General features: G+C 37.5%; 2 protein-coding genes across 3 annotated transcripts; one reads left to right on the top strand and one right to left on the bottom strand.

The window, feature by feature from the left end:
• The first annotated feature begins 7,095 nt into the window (after positions 1-7,095).
• LOC147498725 (protein EXORDIUM-like 2) lies at positions 7,096-8,357 on the top strand. Its single transcript, XM_086560635.1, has one exon. It carries the CDS (start codon positions 7,205-7,207, stop codon positions 8,186-8,188), a length of 984 nt encoding a protein of 327 aa, XP_086416761.1. The 5' UTR covers positions 7,096-7,204; the 3' UTR covers positions 8,189-8,357.
• An 873-nt stretch (positions 8,358-9,230) lies between these two features.
• LOC147498724 (fumarate hydratase 1, mitochondrial-like) lies at positions 9,231-23,273 on the bottom strand. 2 transcript variants are annotated; one of them, XM_086560637.1, is made up of 15 exons: positions 23,115-23,251; positions 22,911-22,994; positions 22,374-22,472; positions 22,189-22,239; positions 22,091-22,104; positions 16,524-16,560; positions 15,878-15,959; positions 15,656-15,750; positions 15,502-15,568; positions 15,292-15,342; positions 11,670-11,765; positions 11,133-11,375; positions 10,997-11,026; positions 10,814-10,879; positions 9,231-9,741 (listed from the first exon to the last, which is right to left on the bottom strand). In XM_086560637.1, the coding sequence occupies exons 4-12, from the start codon at positions 22,230-22,232 to the stop codon at positions 11,271-11,273; spliced, it is 591 nt and encodes a 196-aa protein (XP_086416763.1). In that variant the 5' UTR covers positions 22,233-22,239; positions 22,374-22,472; positions 22,911-22,994; positions 23,115-23,251; the 3' UTR covers positions 9,231-9,741; positions 10,814-10,879; positions 10,997-11,026; positions 11,133-11,270. The 2 variants fall into 2 exon arrangements, with proteins under 2 accessions (XP_086416763.1, XP_086416762.1); XM_086560636.1 differs by lacking the exon at positions 15,878-15,959 and having other exon boundaries at positions 23,115-23,273.
• Positions 23,274-23,523: the final 250 nt, after the last annotated feature.

The following is a 23,523-nucleotide window of genomic DNA, read 5'->3' as shown; positions in this document are numbered from 1 at the left end:
AAGATGCGAAAGAAGTGTTTACTGGGATTCTTGACAAGGACATGGTTTCTTGGACTGGAATGGCAGCTTGCTATAGTGAGAATGGGGAGGAGGCTTTGAAGCTTTTCTCTAGGATGTGGGAGGAAAGCCCATGTTGGATTCAAAATGTGAATTTGAGGCTCAGTTTAATTGGGGAAAAAACAATTTTGCTCTGTAATTTTCTTGAAAGGGTAGTTTGGGTATTATGGAAAAAAATGAACAGTGTTTTTAGAAGTCTGAGACAGATTGAGGGTCTAATTGTGATGATTCAAATTTTGGGGGTTAAACACAAAACTCGACATAACTTTAGGGGATAACTAAAAAAGACTCTAATTTTAAGGGATTTTCATATTCTAGTGAGCCAAACTCATTCATAACGTAATGTTGAAATATTCTTGGCAATTGACATAAAAAAAAGCAAAACATACCATAGAAGCCTTCGCCAGTATAATTGACTCTCTTCAGATAGAATTTCAAGGAAAAAAAATATGCTTAAAATTTTTTTGCGACAAGTATACGAAGGACCATACGAATTCGAGCCTCTATGAATTCAGAGTTAATTACAATAATAACTCCTGTTGGTACAATGTCAATTTCGAAGGCACTTACATATGTGCATGCATCACATTAACTCATATTATCAATCGATCACCAATCGGTAGGGCAGGGAATCGGGTCGGGTTTGACCCGACCCGAAACGAATCGAATAGTTAGTTCGGGTTGCTGATTTTTACAAGGTTCGGTTCGGTCTGCCGGATTCGAATTGGATTGGATATATTTTTGGGCTTTTTAAATTTTTAGTGTTATCCGTCGGGTTAGTCGGATATAATCGGGTTCGAATTCGGGTTGGATATTAAATTTCGAATATAATCGGGTTCGGATTCGGTTTCGGATATTATAAAACTATTCGGATTCGGATTCGGATATAGCCATATCCGACCCGAACCCGACCCGATCCCTGCCCTACCAATCGGTATACAACTATACATATGTAATTGGTTTCGAGTTAATCTCAAGAGGATCAAAAGGGTCAAAGTTTGTCTCATAAACTCTTAAATATAATCAAACACATTGCTGCCCTAATATTTTGGTGGCACTACAACAGAACATGTTTTTAGCAGCGCCATACCCCATCGCTAAAGGTGCCTTTGAGTGGCAAAGAGCAAATAGATGGCGTTGCAAAGGCGCATTAAAAGCGCGTCTCAAATTCAAATGCAACGCCAAAAGTGGCGTGGCAAATGTTCCTAGTTTTGTTGAGACACCTATGGGCCGCTGCTAATACACTAATTCGTTGCTACTTCATTTATGAAAATTAAATTAATTACAAATTTATTTCGGGGCTTGGCCGCAAAAGAGAGCTTTGTAACAACTAAGATGGCGTTGCAAAATGATATCTTTAGCTGGTAACAACTAGGCGTCACAAAAGGCAACCTTTTGCTACACTATTTTCGTTCGTAAAAGTTTGAATTTTTAGTTGTACATTTGGCGTGGCAATAGACATCCATAAATTTAGCGACACACCAAGCAAAAGGTGTCTAATTAGAATCAAATCTTTTAGCTACACCAAAATTGTTTGAATGATATAAATTCCAAAAACACATGCTTTATTTGGGACGATTTAGCATTACAAATGGTGCAATTCATACATATACCGTACATTTTCATTTACATAATCCCGCCCAAAACAAATTTTATAGGGGAACCCTATAAACAATTCACCACAAATCATAACAAAATGAATTTCATTACTAAATCATTCAATACAAAAGATCTTAAAGAATTCACATAACTATTTTTTGTGAAAAAATATCATCTCACATAATCTTAACAACATTCAACTAAATTTAAACGAATTATTCAAAACTAAAATTTCACAAATAATGTCTATAACATGCTAATTTGAGCAAAGATCCACTGAGCTTTTTCTTGATTATACTACTTGGCAACCAATTGCACAACAAATTAAAAAAAAAAAAAAAAAAAAAAAATCAATTTAGTAAATTTATTAGAAACATTAATAAACCTAATATACACAAGTTGGCAATGCATGTGAAACTATGCACCTCCTATATATCGTAAATTGGTGCCCATGGCCAAAAGCTTGAAAGAACTTATCAAAGTTATAACTCGATCACATTCATGAAAGTCAAGGATCAAATAAGAAGACAAAAATAGCCAAAAGCTAATGGATTTTGAACTAAATTGTACATGTAAATGCCAAACTTGTTAATAAATAGCAACCTTAAAATAGCAAAAATAGCAAAACTTAAAATAAACAAGAAACAACAAGATATCATAACAAGAAACAATATGATAGACAGTTCATAACTTCACAACCTTAAAACTTGTTAATAAATAGCAAAAAGAAACCCAATCTTCAAGTTCAATTATGATAGACAGAAACAATTAATTGAAATAATGAATAAAAATTCAATATTTTTTTTTTAGTTGGTATAAAAATTCAATATTTCAGTTCATCTGACATGAAATCTTTACTGAATCACAACAAAATCGATAGAAACTCAAACTTTAGACACCTAATTAATCAAAAACTTAAACAAAGTGCTAATACTCTCAAGTACCCAAACAACTTACATAAACAATAAACATAAAAACAAAACAAGCCACTCACCACTTCAATTAGCAAGATATCCTATGTGAACTATATCTAGTAAAAAAGGATTACGTCCTTTATTAGGAATACGGAAAACTATACAGATGAAAACGAAAAAATATAAAATAAAACAAGTATTAATGTGTAAAAATATGAAGAACATAGAGACAAGACATAACTAAATGACATGAAATCCCAATAAAGTTGTCAACGGGTATTCCAAAGGGTTATCACACATCTGATACAGATGGTGCTTCGATAGATTAGCCATGTCAAAATCATAGTCATGGAAGAATTGGATTTGTGTTGGAATTTCAAGACATTGCTGAATAGAAGTTTTAATAGATTTTGACCAACCAAAAGAATGGAGGAAAGCAAGACATGGACCGGATGGACAGGATCATTTGCAAGAAGTTGCACATGGATATTTAAAATCAGAGACATGTGAGCCATTCAATATACCCAGTAGCAAGATTCGGGAGCAAAGATATCCATATTTTACCCTAGTAGAGACATGGCTCTTATCACCCAGTTGGTACATCCTTGGCCAGCCAAAATCGAAAATTTGCATTGTAAAGTGAATGAAAATTATAAAAAGTTTAGAAGTCAATAGGAGATTTGTGTGTTCATGTGTTTGTGTAAGAGGGAGAAATGTATGATTTGTACAAATAAATTATGCATTAAAGCCACATACCGAATCCAAAAGTATATTAGAAGTTTTAAAATCGATATATAACTTTTGTTGTTTTTGGAAGAAATGCAAGTTTTAAAGCCTTCAAGTGCAACCTTCATAAAGGTTCCAAGATAATGGTTGGAAATAAGAACCCCTGCATTCACAAGAAATTGGATATTAATGCCATATAAACAATGCCCATCTCCAAGAAATAACACACATGCAAAGGAGCAGAGCATATGTGATACATTTATGAAGCATATAAACTGGGAATATCAAAATGTGGGTAACCTACTCAGGAAGAGATGATTCTCCAAGCTCCCTCTAGGCATGAACTCACAGACTAGCGGTGGTGTTCATCCTTAAGCAATATCCCACCAACGACAAGATTAGGATGGTAGAACTATCCCAAATAATTAATCCTGCAAAGGGATGACAAATATTGAGTAAACTTCCAAAACACAAACACCCTCAAAAAGCTACTATGAGAAAAATTTTGTTAAAATTATAGTAGGATGCCGTTTTGGTCCATCATCAATCATTGCATCCGGCTTCTAAACTCACATGCATTTAAACATGAATCTCATAGAAGCAAAGTAAGCGGTTCTTACCAACCATTTTTTTGTGTCCCCGAACCTTCTTGGTTAAGCCTTTTAACAAACAATAACAATGTTTAAGAAAAATTTTCATCAATCCAAAGCCCTTAAACACACTCTTAAAATCTGAAATAAAATAAGTAAAGATTAAAATTTGAAGTTTTAAAGATCTAAATGAAGATGAAATTAAGTGAAATGAATATCGTTTAGAATCTAGTGGAAGGTAGATCTTGGTTTGAATGTTAGTTAATCTAAATTAGATATTGTGTATGAAAAATTTGAAGGAATGAAGCAAGATTGGGAGAGATAAGATTGCGAGATGTGGAGAGAAAGAGGACGTGTAATGGAGATGGAGGAAAGAAGTTTTGCTTGAGATAGAAGAGGAGAATGGAATCTAGGGTTTTTTGTTCTTTCTAATTTTATTTTCTAATTCTTGAGAATTGGAAGCAGGAACATGAAAAAGCTGGCTGAAAAATAAGCCAAAAACTATTCCAAACCAAAGCCAATTAGCAACCAATCGCAACAAAACAAACAAGCCGGTCATGTAATAGGGATTTGACCCACGTTGCCAACAACAAATATTTTCAATTTAATTATCTTTTTAAATTTTGCACACTTTTGCAACGCATTTTAACTTAGGTATTTTCCAAATTGAAAATTCTATTAAGATGGATGATCTTCTTTGCAAATGGTGTTGTAAAAGATGGTTTTTGCAACAAATTTTATTGGCAAAAGAGCGTTGCAAAAGCAAGACAATAGAATGTGGCTCTATATCCGTTAATGTTATCACTTTTTTTTACTTGTGTTACTCAATATAACTAAAGAGAGAGCGAGTGACGTGATTTTGTTATTTGACAGAAGAGTTTTATTTATTTTTTAGATATAGATAAAAATTTGGGTTTTAATTATGAGTTGGTTTAATGTTTTTTTTTAATTGTTTGTAACGAGTGGGGTAAGTATTGCCAAAGAGTTTAATAAGGAGGTGTGTTCTCGGGGATTGAGGGATTAATTGAAATCGTGTATTTATTTTTATCTTAAATATGGTTGGGTTTTTTTTTGTTTGTAATTATCTGTTAATGTCTCATTTTTTTTTTCCGTAATTAGCTATAATGTTTAAGAAAAGTTGGAGACTCTATGAAACTCTAGATGAGATTGTTTCTTTATTTATATCTTTTTTTTGTAATTAGTAATAGAATTTAGAAAAAATTGCAAAGTTCTTATGCCGATATGGAGGCGAAACTCGAACAAGAAAGAACAAATTTTGCCAATGAAAAAACAAAACTGGTGACCCAGAAAACTTATTTTGAGACAGAACTTCAAAAAGCTAATCTCGAGCTGGTTCCTGCTAAGGACAATATGAACTATTGCGTCTCCACCATGAAGTTTCAGATCCTATCTTCCTAATTAAGGTTGTTATTAGTCAGTATAACATTGAATCTGATAATGAGAGTGATATGCCGTCCAACACTGCTGACCCTGATGTTGATAAAGGAGTTGTCAAATCTGCTACCCTTGTCACTGATCGAGGCTATCGAAACCGAGACAAATCTCGCCGATGTCACGACTACCCAACCTTTCAATCCTGACTCCTTTATCGTTACACCCAGTTGTTTGGAGGGAAGCGATATGCGCGCCAATCTTAATATGATTCTTGAAGCCAGATGCAATGATGTAAACTAGAACAAAAACTTATCCTAGCTCTAATTTTTTTTCTCCGATTGTTTTAGATTGTAATATTGATACCATGACTTTGTCTATTTATATCAAAAAAATAGATTGGTGAGGGTATAACTATAATATATATCTAAGAAGGAATTCTCAAAATCTACTTTCATTATAATATCATTTTTCTTCAATTTATGAGCCAATTGAGCAAAAACAGCTAAATCACCCCTTACCTTATTTCCCATTCCATTCTTCACAGGAGGATTTCTCAAAATCTACTTTCATTATAATATCATTTTTCTTCAATTTATGAGCCAATTGAGCCAAAGCAGCTAAATCATCCACTATCCTATTTCCCATTCCCTTCTTCACATGACACACCTGAAAATTTTGACCCTTTTGTAAATTCAAAATTTCCTCAAAGACAACTTTTAAATGTCGTTAGGTGCTGCCTTGAATTCTTCACCATTTAGACGCCCACAATTTATCTTATCGTAATTAAGAATTCCTAACGTTCTCTCTTCTAAACCTAAAAATTTGGTAACGTGAAGACAAAGCATAATCCCGTATGCTCAATCATTACTTACGTACCTATTACTAAGCAAATGGGATCCCTCCAACATAAATAAATACTGAGTCCAGTGTATACTATTTTTTGTGGCGTAAGGGTTTTAGGAAAATCGTTTTTGGTTGAAACTATTGTTTTTAGCAATTAAGTTTTTAGTTTTTAGTTTTTTGTTATTTTTTTTCGTAATTAGCTATAGTATTTAAGAAAAGTTGGAGACTATGTGAAACTCTAGATGAGATTATTTATTTATTTATATCTTACTTTTTCGTAATTAGTAATAAAGTTTAGAAAAAATTGAAATCTCTACATTACGTATTATATCGAAAGCAAATCGATAGTATCACACTACACTAGAGTATCTAAAGTTTCATATATCACGTGATACAGGGAGCGATACGATACACGATACATTTCATACAATACGCTTCAAATACAATAAATATTAAAAATAATTATCTGAAAACGGGTTTTTAAAATATATTTAGTTTTTTCTTCTCCTTTCTAAGTCTTAGAAAGCCATCTAAGGTTTTAGGATATGATTTACTCATATAAGAGCTGGTCTATCCCTTTAAATTCAAAGGACGCAACATTTACAAAATTCCCATCGATCTAAGCTGTGCTTGTTTGCCTGGTAAAGTTTCCAGGGAAACTGACGCCAAGTTGAATACTTAATACATATAATTAATTAACCTTTATTAGGTATTTGTCTATTTCTTGTTTGCCATTAAAGAAAATAGCTTGATGGAAGGTCGTTTAGCTTTAGGCAGATATCAAAACAAGTAGAGCCTATAATGGGTCATGGACTTGTTATAGCAAAAAACTGTTATTGGGTCAAAAGTTATTGAGATTAATAAGTTGTAAGTCTCGTACGACTAGATGTTCCATCCCTCCGTTTACATTGATCAGTTTTCTGGTTTACGTAACAATAATATTGGATGTCAAGATATTGATTAGTGTCGCAATCTCAGTTCCACCACATATCTCCTACTGACAACTTATATAAAAGGGACCTCTTCTTAAATCTTCTGAAAACTACCTCGATCACCATTCTCACACAAAGAACAATCAAAATGAGAACACCAAATCTATTAGGGTCTCTGCTCTTCCCTCTTATCGTTACCATAATCTTGGCTGCAGCCCCATGGTCATATGCGCTGAACCAAAGATCAAGCAAACCTTCTTCATCAGTCACACCCTCTAGCCAACTCAAATACCACAATGGACGAATCATTGCTGGACCAGCACCGATCCATGTGTACATCATATGGTATGGTGAGTTCTCTCCCATACATAAGACTACCATAACTGCCTTCTTTTCCTCCTTCAATCAGTCTGTGAATCCGATAATTAAGCGACATCCCACCGTCTCCACATGGTGGAGCACCACTCAATCCTACAAAAACGTGAAGGGGAAATCAGTTCCCAGCAGAGTTAGGCTTTTCGGTGAAGTGTCAGACCCAAAATGTTCTTTAGGGAAGAACCTCAAGCGCGCCGACATAGCCACCTTAGTGAAAAAAACAATTGCAAAGAAAGCTTTCCCAGTTGATAAAACCGCAATGTACTTGGTGTTGACTGCTTCTGATGTTAGAGTAGAGCAGTTTTGCTTGAACTCCTGTGGATTTCATAATAGTGTCTTGGTATCTCCAAGGCGAAGAGTGGTCTATGCACATGTTGGTGATCCGGGTACTCAATGCCCAGGCTACTGTGCATGGCCATATGCTGCTCCAGCACATGGTCCTCCTAGTCAGGTTCTTGTTTCACCCAATGGTGTTGGCATAGATGGGATGGTTATGAATGTTGCAACTATTCTTGCTGGCACAGCTACTAATCCGTTCAATACTGGTTACTTTCAAGGAAACGCTTTGGCGCCATTAGAGGCTGTTACGGCTTGTTCTGGGATATTTGGTAAAGGTGCTTATCCAGGGTATCCAGGAAAACTATTGATGGATCGCAGAAGCAAAGCGAGTTACAACGTAAACGGTGTAAAGGGTCACAAGTTCCTTCTCCCGGCCATGTGGGATCTATTGACTAAGACTTGCACGGTTACTGGTTGAGTATGATATCAATGGAGTGATATAGGTACTGAAGAACTATTAACTGAAGTTCTCAAACTGTTGTAGAGTGTGCTTAAATCCACAAACTGTGACAGTAAAACAAAAAAAAAGTGAACTTCGTTAAAAACTAATGGATCAAGAATACATATATACCATATACTAATGATTATATTGATTGCACTAAATGGTTTCATAATTCGTGCTATACCATTGCATATTATCAGAAACACAAAATTGCAAAATACATCTGACACTTTACTGCTCCGTTCCATCAAATTTTAACATTGCACATTCATCGTACATCTATCAACCAAATAAAAAAATGGACGAATATTCAACATTATGGAAAATAAATGAAACATGTTCACCTATCAAGTTGTTAACAATGATTTGACACTTTTGCTTGAATGGTTTCGATCAAAAGCTTTACTTACTACTTTGTACATTTAGCGAACAAAATCACCCATGAAAGTATTGTTGAGTTTCAGAGTAACAGAGTAATGTTATGTCAGACAGAGTCGAGCTGAGTGATTAGAAGAGATCGTCTTTCACATGCTTCTTCTGATAACTTTCTACGACTAAAGTTTGCATACACTTATTGAGGAAATTTCATTCTTTGGTGAAATCTATACTTTTATGAGAGCATCTTATAATTTTCACTTTGCCCAAGGCAGCTTTATCTCGTTCTAAACACAAATTCCTTAGATGAATTCATTCCCTCTTCCTCCCTTTCTCCAGAAATTTAACATGTTGAAGTACACAGAAATACATATGGCCAACTAACCAGACTACGTATGGGACCAAGGGAAACCTGATTCTGCAACTTCAACCGCTCTGTTATTTGACATACAAATACATTAAGTGGATTGCAAGCGTGAACCACACCAAGAGTATCATGAGTCATGACACAAGGATTAGCATTCGTAACCAGAATGGCAGATGAACATTTAGTTGTATCTTTTTCTTTCTTCAGCTGTATAGACGCATTCCTGATCACAATTTCCCTATCACTAAAGCTGAAATATTATCAATTAGAGAGATAAAAGGTCAAACTGGAAATAGTATTGGTATAGCCATTATCCTCAAATACAGAAATAGTGGTTTTAGTCATCTCATACTTTCTGTATACTGCAGCTACACATTTTTAACAAAAGTTTATTTTGTCAATCTTTTGATTATTATCCTATATCCCTGGTTCATTTCCCGTTACAAGGTGGTGAATGGACCTTCCATAGTTAGGCCAATCAATTGCAAAGATGACTTGCATGAGCTATGACAAGTTTGTCAAAATCAGCTAAAGAATTATAGATAATACATGAAACAGGCATACTAGTATTGAACACCTCTTGTCGCCATTCACTGCCAACAGTTTGAGAGGACAGACAGGAGGAAAAAATGGAACTTCAGGACAATTACTCTGAAGTCAGAGAATGGAAATATCAAAGTCCAGCAAAATCTTTCATCTTTTAGTCGGACGGACCAATCATCTTCTCAGGAACCACGAGCTAGTCAAACTCATCAGAAGTAAGCACTTTGAATTTTAATGCGGCGTCCTGTAAATTAAAATTTTTATGAGGTCAAGAAACCAAAGACATTTAGTAAATGGTAAGCAAGTTTAACCAACTTTAGTTTTGACGACTCTCCAAATAACGATTTCATACTCCTTAAGTTTTTGCATCTGCAATTTTATCATTATTCAAACTCCACAACTTAACATACTTCAAAATTTAGTAATATGACTGTTAATATAATACCAGCAAAATTTAGTGATGTGATTGACTAAAATCTAAACTCTAGGAATATGAGAAATAACAGCAGAGAAAATCTTTAATAATATATTCCCATGTACACTATGTATAAAGGAGCAGGAACTAAGCTAGTAAACAAGATGTAGTAGGTTACAAGAAGATGATAATCACCCTTCTAGGACTTCTACAGCCCCACCCACGCAGTCCAACTGCAGGTGACATATCCATCTTGACAACCTCAAACAATTATCATTAATTACTTTTATCCTTCTCCCTCTGCTTAGGTTCTATTATGTTCACTCGACAGATCAAAGTCCATTCCCATCAATCAATACTAAAAATTCAATGTGGAACTACTATTACTGTTAGAGTTGGAAGGGACATCTCTCGAGGGAATTTAAGGGCTGGGGCCGCATCCCCCTTCTTTTTTAGGATCTTTCTATTATGTGACCCAAGAAGGCTGGAACTAATTAAGGCCGTAAAATCTTTTCTCTCTATTTTTCCAGACTTTGTTCTTCTTCTCATATTCAATAGCCTAAATATAATTTTTACTATTACCATTACGGGGGATCGAGCATATATATTTATTGGTATATTGGTTATTACTGTTAACTTTTAAAAACAACCCCCCAACACACACACTCCCAACACCTTCCCAGGAGAATGTATGAACCCAAGGTTTTCCGGAACCATCTTGTGCAAACATTCACTATATTACTTATGATCATCAAATATATTAGTCTAGGATAGATTCACGGGTGGGTTATATTTCATAAAAACTGGTTTCATTCTATTATGTTTATCGATAAACCAAACTTTGTCTTACGTCAAACCATTAATCATTTCCTAGACATTCCAGAGTGATGAGAATGATCACCTTTAGAGTAGTTCCCTCCTTGTGAGCTTTCTTGGCAACTGCTGCTGCATTATCATAACCATTTTTCTAGAAGAGTGGACAGAGGGGGATAAGGGGATAAGAAAAGAGTATCGATAACATCCCAGAAATAAAAGAATCCTATAACAAACCAAATTAAGTACCAATTACTGAATGGAAACTTACAGGATTGAGAGACATAACAAGCATCAATGACTGCAAAGCCATAAAGAATAAGTAAATAAATATGTAAATCTGGTAAGTTACTCCAACATTCAAATAGTACAATAAGAAATTCTACTTCTAATGAAATTAAACTTACTTGCAGGTGCCGACTAGCAAAGTCGGTAAAACCTTTGGGTGATAATACTAGAGGTTTGGGGATCGACCGCCAGCATCAAAGAGTTACTGATTTCATTTAAAACAGGCTTGCCAATAAAAAAAAAAAAAAAAAAAAAAATTAAACTTCATGCAGTAACTTTGAGATCCTTTCCCTGTTCGCTTCAATCCCCCTTACACAGTTCTTTTCAAAGGATGCAGATGCATCCCCTAGCAACCTCAGTGACTGTCAATGAAGTCATCCAAAGATGTCAGGTTTAAGAAAAACAAGCAAAGATTAACCGGAAAAAAAAAAATTCCCAATACTATATTCAATGCAATAGGACTTCTTATTCCTCCTGGGAGAAGAAACAGCCCAAGTGAGGCCATAAAAAGAAATATAGAACTCTTGTTTACACTTTACAGTACAAAAAGGATGTTAAAGGGTTCATTATGCATGCAACGTCTCATTATTCATTAAATGTTCCACCTATTTGAATAATAATGATAACATATACAGTACTTCAACAACAAAACTTACACGTAGAAGAGCACTGGAAATCAGCGGTTTGTATACATTGAGTTCAAAATGACCATTAGATCCACCCACTGTAATTGCAACATGGTTTCCCATAACCTGCAAGGTGATAAACAGTTAGTCTATCTCAAAAAATTATCCACAATGAAGGAGATCCACGTGAAAAGTAATACAAAACAAAAAGTGTATGAAAATCATCTTTACAGAAACATGAAAAAAATATCAATTAAACGGCATCCCACTTTGGAGTTGCCAAGTTGGAGTGACGTAATCAATTCTCCTAGACACAATTTATAGCTGTATTTTATAAAAGGGTCTTTCTGTTGACAAGTACAAAAAATAGCTAAATACATCCCCATGAGAATAGGTTTCCAAACAGATTATACAAATCTAGCTGCAAGGCAGCACTACTGCACATGGATGAGACCAATCTTGGACAAGCAATCAGAAAGGTAGACGAAGAGAGGGGAAAATCCAGACATGCTTGAATAGCTGAATCGAAAGTGATGATTTCTATAACAGAACATGATGGAATTGGTAGTTTTAAGTATTTAGTAACTTAGTTTATTTAGTAATTGGTATTCTAGTAGGATTTATCTATTTTAGTACTTGGTTTTTATTTTGGATTCCTTGGAGATTGTATAAATAAAACCTTTTAATGTAGATCTTACTGGCGGAAGCTTCAGTTTAATTGAATCTACACTTTAATTGAAATACAATTAAAAGACGACCTAAAAATCACTCTTTTATTGAATCTCTCAATGACAAATCACACACATAAACACAACTACCGAAACCCTAACTACAAGCCTATTATTTAAAGTAAACCTAAAAAGCATAAACCAATAAGAACATGACATGTGTCCAACTAACTAATGGACTCGAACCATGGGCTTGGACTCAACTAAGGGGCTCACGCCCATGAAATGTAAAAGGAACATAGGCGCACACCTATGACACTGACAGACTCGACTAATGTTCTACATCACTTTCCCCATGTTGAAGAAGCTTGTCCAGAAGCTTGTTGACATGAAACCCACCAATATGCAAAAGCTCTTCATTCTTGTATACATCACCCTCTTGGGGTTCGGAGGAATTCGACCACGAGTTTTGGCTTTGTATCTACTCACAAAGGGAATAATGCACCACGATGTCACAAATGTGCACTGTATTTCTCTGCTTTGCCTTAGAGAAAATGTCTTAATGTTGGGCAGAAAAGGATCCACATAACCACTGTCGAAAAGTACTGACCCATGCGATATAGGAGGCCCAAATCCAGAATGTCGCATTGGCATTCCAGTAACTAATTGATGTTCACTAAAAGCCGTCCCAAAAGAATTTGTGTGTGGGCTTCCTTGGACCTGTTTGTAATCACGCGCAAGACACAACACAACGGCTTCAAAAGTTCCTTCCTTCTCTTTGTTGTCATCGATAACAACCGGTGTTTTAAATTGGGCTATAGAAGCCACCAACGATGGGGGGTTTGGGCTGCAAAAGCTCCACCATAGCCTCCCTCAATCGACTAGTCGCTTCTTCTAATCGATCAAACCTGTTTTGCATTAACGTTTCTTTCAACTCTTCTAATAAAGCAACCCGAACTCTAGGGGTTAATATGAATCCATGAGTTCTCTATAAATTCTTCATCTTTGACGTTGTAGACATATCTTGATCTACAAAAATAAAATTGGATTCGTGATGAACAGTAACAGAGTGAACAGTAACTCATAAATAGCACCCGATGAACAGTGTTTTCGGTGAACAGTATCGCAAATAGTAACCCCTGGAATTAATATGCTCCAATACCAAATAATGTAGATCTTACTGACGGAAGCTTCAATTTAATTGAATCTACACTTTAATTGAAACACAATTAAAAGACGACCTAAAAATCACTTTTTTATTGAATCTCTCAATGACAAATCACACACATAAACACAACTACCGAAACCCTAACTATAAGCATGTTATTTAAAGTAAACCTAGAAAGCATAAACAAATAAAAACATGACATGTGTCCAACTAACTAATGGACTCGAACCATGGGCTTGGACTCAACTAAGGGGCTCACGCCCATGAAATGTAGAGGGAACATAGGCGCACACCTATGACACTGACAGACTTGACTAATGTTCTACATCGCCTTTGGTCTCACAAATTAGTGGGTTGAATTATTGAGAATTTAGTAGTAATTTTCTGATTAAAAATGTGTTGATTTTAGGGTTTACTAAAATCCCCCTTTTCCATCAAATTAGGATTAGAATTAGCCTTAGTTTATCAATGGTGTGTTGATTGAAGTTGCATCCGCCTTTAATTCACATCACAACAACTTTCACATTCAAATACCATTGCAGGTGCATGGTTATGAAGTATATCCACCCCTACCTGTGGCGTGGAGCACACCCGTTCAGTATATGTATTATATGGATCATAGGTGCACTGCAATATGAGCTCCATAATGACATAATCACGATTCACGAGATCCCATGCGCAAAATCACTATTGAGACACAACAAGGACCAGATACGACATTGTCGTAGCATCAACCACTCTAACAATCTTAATATTTCAGGCAAAGATCTCTATTACTACTAGAACTTGGTGGTTTAACCCGAAGACATGATTTAAATATGAAATAGCATATTCCATGGGCAGACATATCTTTCAAAATTCTTCCTGAGATTTATTTTAGCGAAAGAGACGCTGACACGGAACATGACAGTCGCCTGTATCTGTCTGACTTGGGGTACAAAGTGCCGATACACATCTTGAAAGCACTTGGTTAGGGGACACGGCTGGGTCAATTAATCAATGTCAGCATGTGATATATTTAGTTCTCACTTCTAAGGACCAGTTAACCTATTTTAACCAAGAAAAACACTCAAGTCCACTGGTAACCATAATTTTGACGGAGAGAATTCTATTTCTCTAATTAACCTCTTCTTCTCTCTTCCAATTTCCAAATGTCACTATATCTTCTTGTTTCTCACTTCTTCTTTCTTCTTCATCTTCGTCTCTTAGAATGGAAATAAGTTGAACCTAAAATCATATGCATCATCATGTCTGCATCAAACATGAGTCTCGGTGTATCCGACACAATTTTTTTTGCAAATGTGAAGTGTCAATGTTACATAACTTTTAGAGTTTTAGTTAAGACTATTAGTTGAGGTATAACTGAGGGGATGGAGGGGATTTGAGCAACACTGTCCTGGTGTTCCCAGAGCTCGGAAGATCTTATGGTTGCAGATTTATAGCTAGTGTGGAACTTTCTTGCTGATTTTGAAAAAGAAGGACGAAAAATTGGAAGGGATATTAAAATTTTCCTATTAATTTAAAATAACAAGTTAAAGCCAACTTCGGTGAAAGGGGAAGAATATAACTGGAAAACAAAGGAGAAGAAAAGGGTCAGATAAAAATTCATTATATAGTTTCATGAAGTCATATTGAAGGTAGCATAAAGCACTTATCAATAGTCCATATAATCTGCCCCTAGTATTCTCCATAAAACACAAAATTATTTTAAAAGAATAAAAGAAAAATTATACTGTATAAAAAAATGTTTAAAGCTGCATTTAATGATTTACCCATCAATTAAGCTAACATGAACGAGGTATAAGAGTACAATTACCTGAGCACAGACCATTGTAAGTGCCTCACACTGAGTAGGGTTAACCTTTCCCTGAAACAATATAGATCTTGATTTCAGGATCGTAGTATTAATCCAGGAAAAATAAAAATGCCAATTATAACCAATTGTAATTCTAACTATAAACAATTTAAAGAAAGATTAAGAAAAAATGGATAAGAAATATAGAAGGTAGGAGAAAAAGGGAAATACAGGCATGATACTGCTTCCAGGCTTGTTATCAGGTAGAATGAGCTCACCAAGTCCACAACGTGGACCGCTGAAAATATAAATCACAGTGAATAACTCGAACTTTCTGATGAGAAATCAACCACGCTAAATCAAAGATATTAAAACAATTGCAGACCTTCCTAGTAGACGTATGTCATTCCCAATCTTCATAAGAGAAGCAGAAACTGTATTCAAGGCTCCGCTAGTTTCAACAAAAGCATCATGAGCAGCCTGGTATTACATTTGAATTATAAACTTAGAACAGTCATAAAGCGATAGATCAGACAATTAGCTATAGGTGTATATAACAAACACGTTTCTACCATTGACAGAGAGAGAGGGAGGTTTAGATACCCACCAAGGCTTCAAATTTGTTTTCTGCTGTAACAAATGGTAAGTTAGTTTCCTCCGCAACGGCATCAGCAATTTTCACATCAAAGCTACAATTAAAATTCACATGTTATTTGAATTAAAAGTTCTGCTGATACGTCAAGACAAATATATTGCAGCACTGGATCTCAATATCAAATTCTCTTTGGTTCCAACACTATTCCAATGAAGTTCTCTTAAGTGTATTGCAGATTCCTATTTTTTAACAAGCTTCTGCCTAAGAACTCTTACTCTTCTGGCGACCACATTTAGATATGCCAAAATTCATGTTATGGGTTGGATACCGACTCAGAAAGATACGCCCAATCTTGGCCCTCCAAACCCCAGATTTGTCCAAATAGGATGCAGGTTGGCTAGTCCCCACGTGGATAGGGTCTTTTTCAGTATCTACAACTCACAACTCAAGAGTGTATTGATTCATGCGAGTATCTTTGCACAGATTCTCATTTCAAAGCTCTCACTGATGGTCAAAAGCATACTGTGTGAAAAGCTTAACAAATTGTCAGCAGCAAATGATTCCTTTCACTTCCAGACTCGCATTCCGTTTGTAACGTATAACATAACACAGAAATTAAGGGTGCAAAAAAAAAAAAAACACACACACACACACATACCCCTTCTTTGTGTTCAATCCAATTCCTACAGCAGTACCTGTTGGGGATTATATCAATACCAATCGATTCCCCCATTACACGGATAACTTGTATTTGAACACAATTCAACTCCGGACAAAATCTAAATATCAACTACAACCTATACTAACATGCCCAACTCGCTAAAACAACTATTAACACGGATAATAATGTAAAAAAAGAAAAAAAACCACAACACAAAGATTTACCGGTGGTTCTACCAATGATGTCTACTTCCACAAGAGCCAATTCTTAATAAAGTGGGAAGGAAGATTACAATCTCTCTTTTCTCCACCCTTACTAGATCACTCTTTATCTCTTTACGAGGGTTGTATCTCGTAAAAGGTTCTCTCTTTGTTTTAGTCCGGATTCCAATCTTCTTCGACTTGTTAGGTTAGGTTTTCCAAAACCTTGATTTTGGTTTTTATCTCCAAAACCAAACTTCGCGGGTACTTGTAGCAAAGCCCGAAAATTAGACTGGCCTGAAAGGCCAATGTATCGAGATCGAAGCTGGTCGCCTCTAGTCCATCGAACCCGGAACCACCGAAGTCGCTTCATCTTATAGCGAGCTGGCGCGGCCTCGACATTTCCAACGCCGGTCTCGGATTTCTCTTCGACTCTGTTTTTTCTCCATGTGAGGGATAACTCGACAATCTCCCCCAACAAATGTGGGGGATACCTCCATGCAATTGCCAAATCAATCAGGAGGTGTGGCCGCCATTCCGCAATAGCACAACAAACATCAAACTTACCTTTCGGCAGAAGACTTTGGTCATCATATCCCAACCCGGTTTCTTGTCGGTATGGATCTTCTCGATACACAAATGCTTGTCTTCGAAAGTACTTCTCTAATCCAATGATAACGCACGTGTATGTGCTTGGATCTAGAATGAAAACTTCGGATTCTTGCTTTCAAGTGGATGGCGCCCGACCGCCACATAACTACAAACCGTTGTTTTACGCTTTTAGCCCTAGTTCGTCGAAGAACCTCTTCATCCATAGCAACTCTTTGCAACACTCGGTCGCAATATACTACGCTTCAGAAGTGGAGAGGCAACACACTTTTGCAACTTAGATTGCCAAGAAACCGCTCCCCCGCAAAAGTAACCGGATAACCGGAGGTGGACTTCATCGAAGTCAACATCACCGCCATGTTCGCGTGATCGGTGTAGCCTTCAAGTAAGGGCTTACTTCCACCAAAGCACAAACATGATTTGGAAGTGCCTTTGAGATATCTCAATATCCACTTAACACCTTCCTAATGTTCTTTACCCGGTTTGATGTAAATCGCTTACAACCCCAACGGCGAAAAGCAATATCCGGCCTAGTACACACCATGGCATACATCAACCTGCCATCGCGGATGCATAAGGAATCTTTTCCATCCGACTCGCCATGCTCACCCTTAGGACACATCTCTTTTGGTCATGCGGCCACCAAGCGGATTAACCGATCGGTTTCGCTTGATCCATGTTGAATCTCTTCAACACCTTTCAATGTAGCTTTCGAGAAAGCCACAACTTCCCACTCTTTTATCACGAGTGATCCGTGATCCCAAGTATCCGCTTTTTTTGACCCAAATCCTTCATCTCAAAGGACTTACTCAAGTCTTTCTTCAAATTTGGATATCTTGTTGATGTTTGGGCCAACTATCAACATATCATCCACATACAGCAATAAAGACAATGAAATCCCCTATCCGAAATCTCTCGAACAAACACACAATGATCGGAAGCGGACTTCTTGTATCCTTGCTTCGCCATAAAGGAATCAAACTTTATGTACCAATCGTCTCGGTGCTTGCTTTCAACCCATACAAGCTCTTTATCACTTGCATACTAGGTGCTCCTTGCCTTTGACCTCAAACCCCTTTTGGGTCTGGTCCATAGACATCTTCTTCAAGGTCTCCATGAAGAAAAGTCGTCTTAACATTTAGTTGCTTTCAACCTCTAGGTTCATACTTGCGGTCATACCCAATACCACCCGGATAGAAGTCATCTTCACTACAGAGAGAAAATCTCATCAAAGTCAATTCCTTTCCTTTGACCAGAATCCCCTTCACAACAAGGTGAGCTTTGTGCCTTGGGTGAGGATTGTTCTCCTCATGCTTGACTTTGTATATCCACTTATTCTTGAGAACTTTTTCTCCTGTGGGTTTTCAACTAACTTCATAAGTGTGATTCTTATGCAAAGAATCCATCTCGTCATGCATGGCCTTCAACCACTTTTCTTTGTCCGTACCTTCAAGTGCCTCTTGATAGTACATAGGTTCTCCACCATCCGATAGTAGCGCGTACATATGTGGTGGATACCGTTGAAGCTAGTCTCTCTCTGTCGGACCTCCTTGCCCCATCTGGCGGTGCCGGGGAGGATGCATACGCTCGCTTTCTCGGTGGTGGTTCATGCATCTCATCCGTGATCTTCTATACCAATAGGTTCTATCCCATCATGAAAGCAATAGGATTCTCATCATGAGCTTCAAACTCATGATTCTGATTCTCAATGCCTTCTACGTGACGTTCCACGGTGGGAACTTCTCGTTTCGAATCAACAAGATCATTGGTGAAAGCTCAGAACTTCTCACCTCCTCAAAGTCCGCTATGGTTTGGTCTTCTAAGAACACAACATCTCGACTTCGGATTACCTTCTTGTTAATCGGATCATAGAGTTTGTAACCAAACTTTTCATCTCCATAACCCGGAAAATGCATTGCTTGGCTTTGTCATCAAGCTTGGATCTCTCATCCGTGAATATGCACAAATGCCCTACACCCAAATACCCCTCAAGTATCCATAATCAACATCTCTGCGACCATACTCTCTCGGATAATCACTATTTAGAGGCTTTGCGAAATGACAGTTGATCATATGCGGCCAGACGCGCATTGTTTCTACCCAAGAGCTTCTAGGTAGCTTAGAGTGAGATAGCATGCATCTCATCCTCTCTACAATGGTACGGTTCATTCTCTCGCTATTCCATTACATTTGCGGTGTCTTGGGAACGGTGCGCTTCATGACTTAATCCCATGACTCGGCAATACTCTTTCAAATGGCCCAATGTACTTTCACCCCCATTATCCGGCTAATACATTTCAACAACTTCCGATCTCTCTTTCCACCATCTTTGTGGAATTTTCAAACACGCCAAGTACTTCATCCTTGGTCTTCGGACTATAGGCCCATATCTTTCTTGACGATCATCAATGAATGTCAAGAAGTACAAAGCTCCTGGTGGGACTTCACTCTCATAGGACCACATAAGTCGGTGCACTAGCTTCGGGGCGATGTCCTTTACGTGAGACGGAATCTTTGGAAAGACACCCGTGTTGCTTTCCTACCAAACGATGAGTACATGTATTTAAATGTGTACCTTTAATGTCCGGCATGACCTTTTGCTTAGCAAGAACTTCCATCCCTTTTATGTTTATGTGATACGGTCTCTTGTGCCACCGGTTCGGGATGAAGCTTCTTTCTTCACAGATTCGCTTCGCTTTACACAAACTAGCGTGTTTTGTAAAGAGAGCAAGTTTTCTTTCCTTCGGCCGTCGCTTCAATGGAACCTCGCTTTCGGTTTCCATACCCCGTTACCAAACGAGTTTACAAAGCCATCGTCATCTAATTTCCCACGAAATTAGGCTTTAACCGTATGTCGGGGACATGTCTTACATCCTTGAGTGTCAAGGTGTAGCCGACATTGGTTTCTATATGAACATCTCCAATGCCTATAATCTTCGAGGGCGCCATCGTTACCCATCCTCACTTCACCATATTCACCACGGTTGTAGGTAGTGAAGAATCCTGTCGCGATTGTGACGTGATAGGATGCTCCTCAGTATCTATCACCCACTCGTATCGACATGAGGTACTAAGATAGCACACACCACAATCGACCTGATTCCCACTAGGTCGTCGACTAGTGCGGGTAGTATCTCTGTGTTTCCGTTCCTCCGCACAATGTCTTCATGTACCACGGTTATTCTTCTCATCCCTCTTCTTGTTTCGCGACTCATATCCGAAGTGGCCTTTTGGCACAATAGTAACATTGCCTCTCGCCTTAGGAGTTCTAGCTTCACCCCTAGATTTACTTCGTCATCACCTCTAGAGCGAGATGGTTTTCGTTTTGACCTCTCCCCCGTTTCTCGTAAAAGGATCTCCGAGTGAGAAGAGCTGCTTCTTGCACTCCTTTAGTCTCCTCATTCAACAAAGGCGTGGTAGCCATCTCCATGGTAACAATTCCATCCTTGGCTACTCCATGTAGAGAAACCGCTAATGTCTCCCAACTTTCGGGTAGAGCCTAATAGAAACAAAGCCTCAACTTCGTCTCCCAAATTGATCTTCATCAAATGCATCGATTGATGATATTCTCGTACTTCATTAAGATGCTTTCGGACATTGAAGAACCTTTTGGTACCGTGGTTCGCAAACTTCTTAACGACTAGCACTTTTGTTTCCACCCGACTTCCCTCTCATAAAGGTCTTCGAAGTTTCTTCCATGTGAAGATCGGGCGTCGTAGTCTCGGGGCCACATGGTGAAAGACAATCGTCGCCAATCCACCGTCGAATGTATCCAATCGCTTTACGTCGTGAAGCTTTTTCCACTCGGCCCTCGGGCCTTTTTCTACGGTTTTACTCCCTCATTCTCAATGGGAAGTGCCAAGTCCTGCAGTATAGCAAGTCTTCCATCTTGGCTTTCCGGATGGTGTAGTTCTTCCTATTAGGACTCATCAATGCAGTGTTCACGGAATGGTCCATCTCTACAAGTTATTTAACCTCAAATCTTCTCTCGGGAATTTCACAAACACCGCCCGACCAAGATTCGGATAACACCCCTAGGCTATTCTAACCAAGGCTCGATACCACTTGTTGGGGATTATATCAATACCAATCGATTCTCCCACTACACGGATAACTTGTATTTGAACACAATTCAACTCCGGACAAAATCTAAATATCAACTACAACCTATCTTAACATGCCCAACTCATAAAAACAACTATTAACAAACGGATAATAATGTAAAGCAAGAAAAGCAAACCACAACAAAAAAATTTACCGTGGTTCGACTAATGATGCCTACTTCCACAAGAGCAGTTCTTAATAAAGTGGGAAGGAAGATTACAATCTCTCCTTTCAGGTTTCACCTTACTAGATCACTCTTATCTCTTTCTGGGGTCAGATCTCTCAGTAAAGGTTCTCTCTTTGTTTTAGTCCGGATTCCAATCCTTCCCGACTTGTTAGGTTAGGTTTTTCAAAATCTTGATTTTGGTTTTATCTCCAAAACCAAACTTCATGGGTAATCTTGAAAAGCCGAACGAAAATTAGACTCGAAGCTGAAGGCGCCCTCTTTGAAGCGCTGGAAGCTTCAATATCTTGGAGATCGAAAAGCTGGTCGCCCCTCATGGCGTGGGTCGCCCTAGTCTATGGAACCGACGGCTGAAGTCGCTTCATCTATCCGGAAAGGCTGGCGCCTCGACATTTCCAACGCCGAATTCGCCCGTTTCTCTCCAGCTCTGTTTTCTCTCCTCATGTGAGGGATAACTCCAACAGTACCGCCCTTGAGCAAGCTGCTTAAAAGAATCTTTCAGTTAGAACTCTAACAAGGGGATAGAAAGAAAAAACTACCAATATATATCAGCAGAGTTTCTGACCTGATACATAAACGGTAGAGTACACATGACACGGTCAATTCCATACCTTACCTGGAAGAGGCTTATTAATCAGTTTTGAACCAAAATTCAGTTATGGCTCAATCAGGCACAAAGTCTATCATATAAGTCCCCAATAATACTAATAACTACTCAATGTAAAAACTACGACAAAAAGTTAAGCATACCTGTGTAGAGTAGCCACTGAATTCTTGCCTAAGAGTTAAGGGTGTTGCACCTTGAGTGTGTGTACGACCAATCTTAATGATATCATTGAACTCAAGAGACTGAAAAGAAAAAACCAGCCGATCAATGGGATGCAAAGAAAACAGCAAAATAGCAAATTCCATGGATACTGGTCAATGGTCAAATAGTCTCAAATCCAACGAGAATGAAAAAGAAAAACATTCCACCAAGCAACACAAAGGGGAAGAAATCCTCTAAATGGATGAACCTTTTAGGAGAATAACAGCTAGGAGGTGACACAAGAAACAGGGCTTCATGAAGAACCTACATCTAAATATATTGTCATTAATATCAAATTTTACTACAACGGTTCTTGGAAACTGATGTATTAGGAATACTTGCTACCTTCTGTCTGGTATGGGAAAATGGGACTATGGGCACAATTCCTTAAAATCTATTCTTTCAAAAGCTAAAGGACAATGTTCAGCAATTTATAAAATGCAATATAAGAGGAAATAAAAATAAACATTTGAACCAACCTTAAAATGTAATGTAGTATGTAATTGCTTCAATTTTGGTATAAATGCAGAATTCATCTCGACAGCTGCAGCAATGTGCATGACCTGAACAGAAAAATACTCACTAGCAACCAACATAAAACCAGATTTACCACTCCCTATACATTACAACAATCATTCATTATAGCTAAGCTATTCATATAATCCACGAGGCGAAATGCTTACAGTAGGAAACGTATCATTTGAAGACTGCGATCTATTAACATGGTCCTTCGGATGCACAAACTTCTCACCACGTTTATGTCCAAGAATCTCACTAGCTCTATTCGCAATCACCTGAAAAAACAAACCCACATTTGTTACTAAGCCACTACTTATACATAAGTCAGTGAAGTCAATAAATCATTTGCCAAATAACAAGTGGAAAATGGTCATCTAATTTCCCTTCAGAAACTTCTTGTGCCGCTTCCCTATGGTCGGGTCTAGTCCATACTCCATATTAACCTATCACAAAACCAAACTAATTAAATTAATATATATAAAACTAGACCACACATCAAAAACATTTTTAATGGTTCACGGAAAATGATAGTGTCACGTGTTTGGTAAGATGCAGAAAACTAAAAGCATAGAA

This window comes from Coptis chinensis, chromosome 5, assembly GCF_015680905.1.
Source record: "Coptis chinensis isolate HL-2020 chromosome 5, ASM1568090v1, whole genome shotgun sequence".
NCBI classification, from domain to species: domain Eukaryota; kingdom Viridiplantae; phylum Streptophyta; class Magnoliopsida; order Ranunculales; family Ranunculaceae; genus Coptis; species Coptis chinensis.
Note: the sequence above shows the minus strand (reverse complement) of the source record. Positions and strands in the feature narration are given on the sequence as shown.

Excerpts from the sequence above, each read along its gene's own strand:
- LOC147498724 (XM_086560636.1), bottom strand. The coding sequence starts at position 22,991 with ATGCACATTGCTGCAGCTGTCGAGATGAATTCTGCATTTATACCAAAA. Across the intron at positions 11,766-15,291 it reads TTACAATGGTCTGTGCTCAG|GTTATGGGAAACCATGTTGC; the intron begins GTAATTGTACTC and ends ATCACCTTGCAG. Across the intron at positions 11,376-11,669 it reads TTTCCAGTGCTCTTCTACGT|TCACTGAGGTTGCTAGGGGA; the intron begins GTAAGTTTTGTT and ends CTTCATTGACAG.
- LOC147498725 (XM_086560635.1), top strand. The coding sequence starts at position 7,205 with ATGAGAACACCAAATCTATTAGGGTCTCTGCTCTTCCCTCTTATCGTT.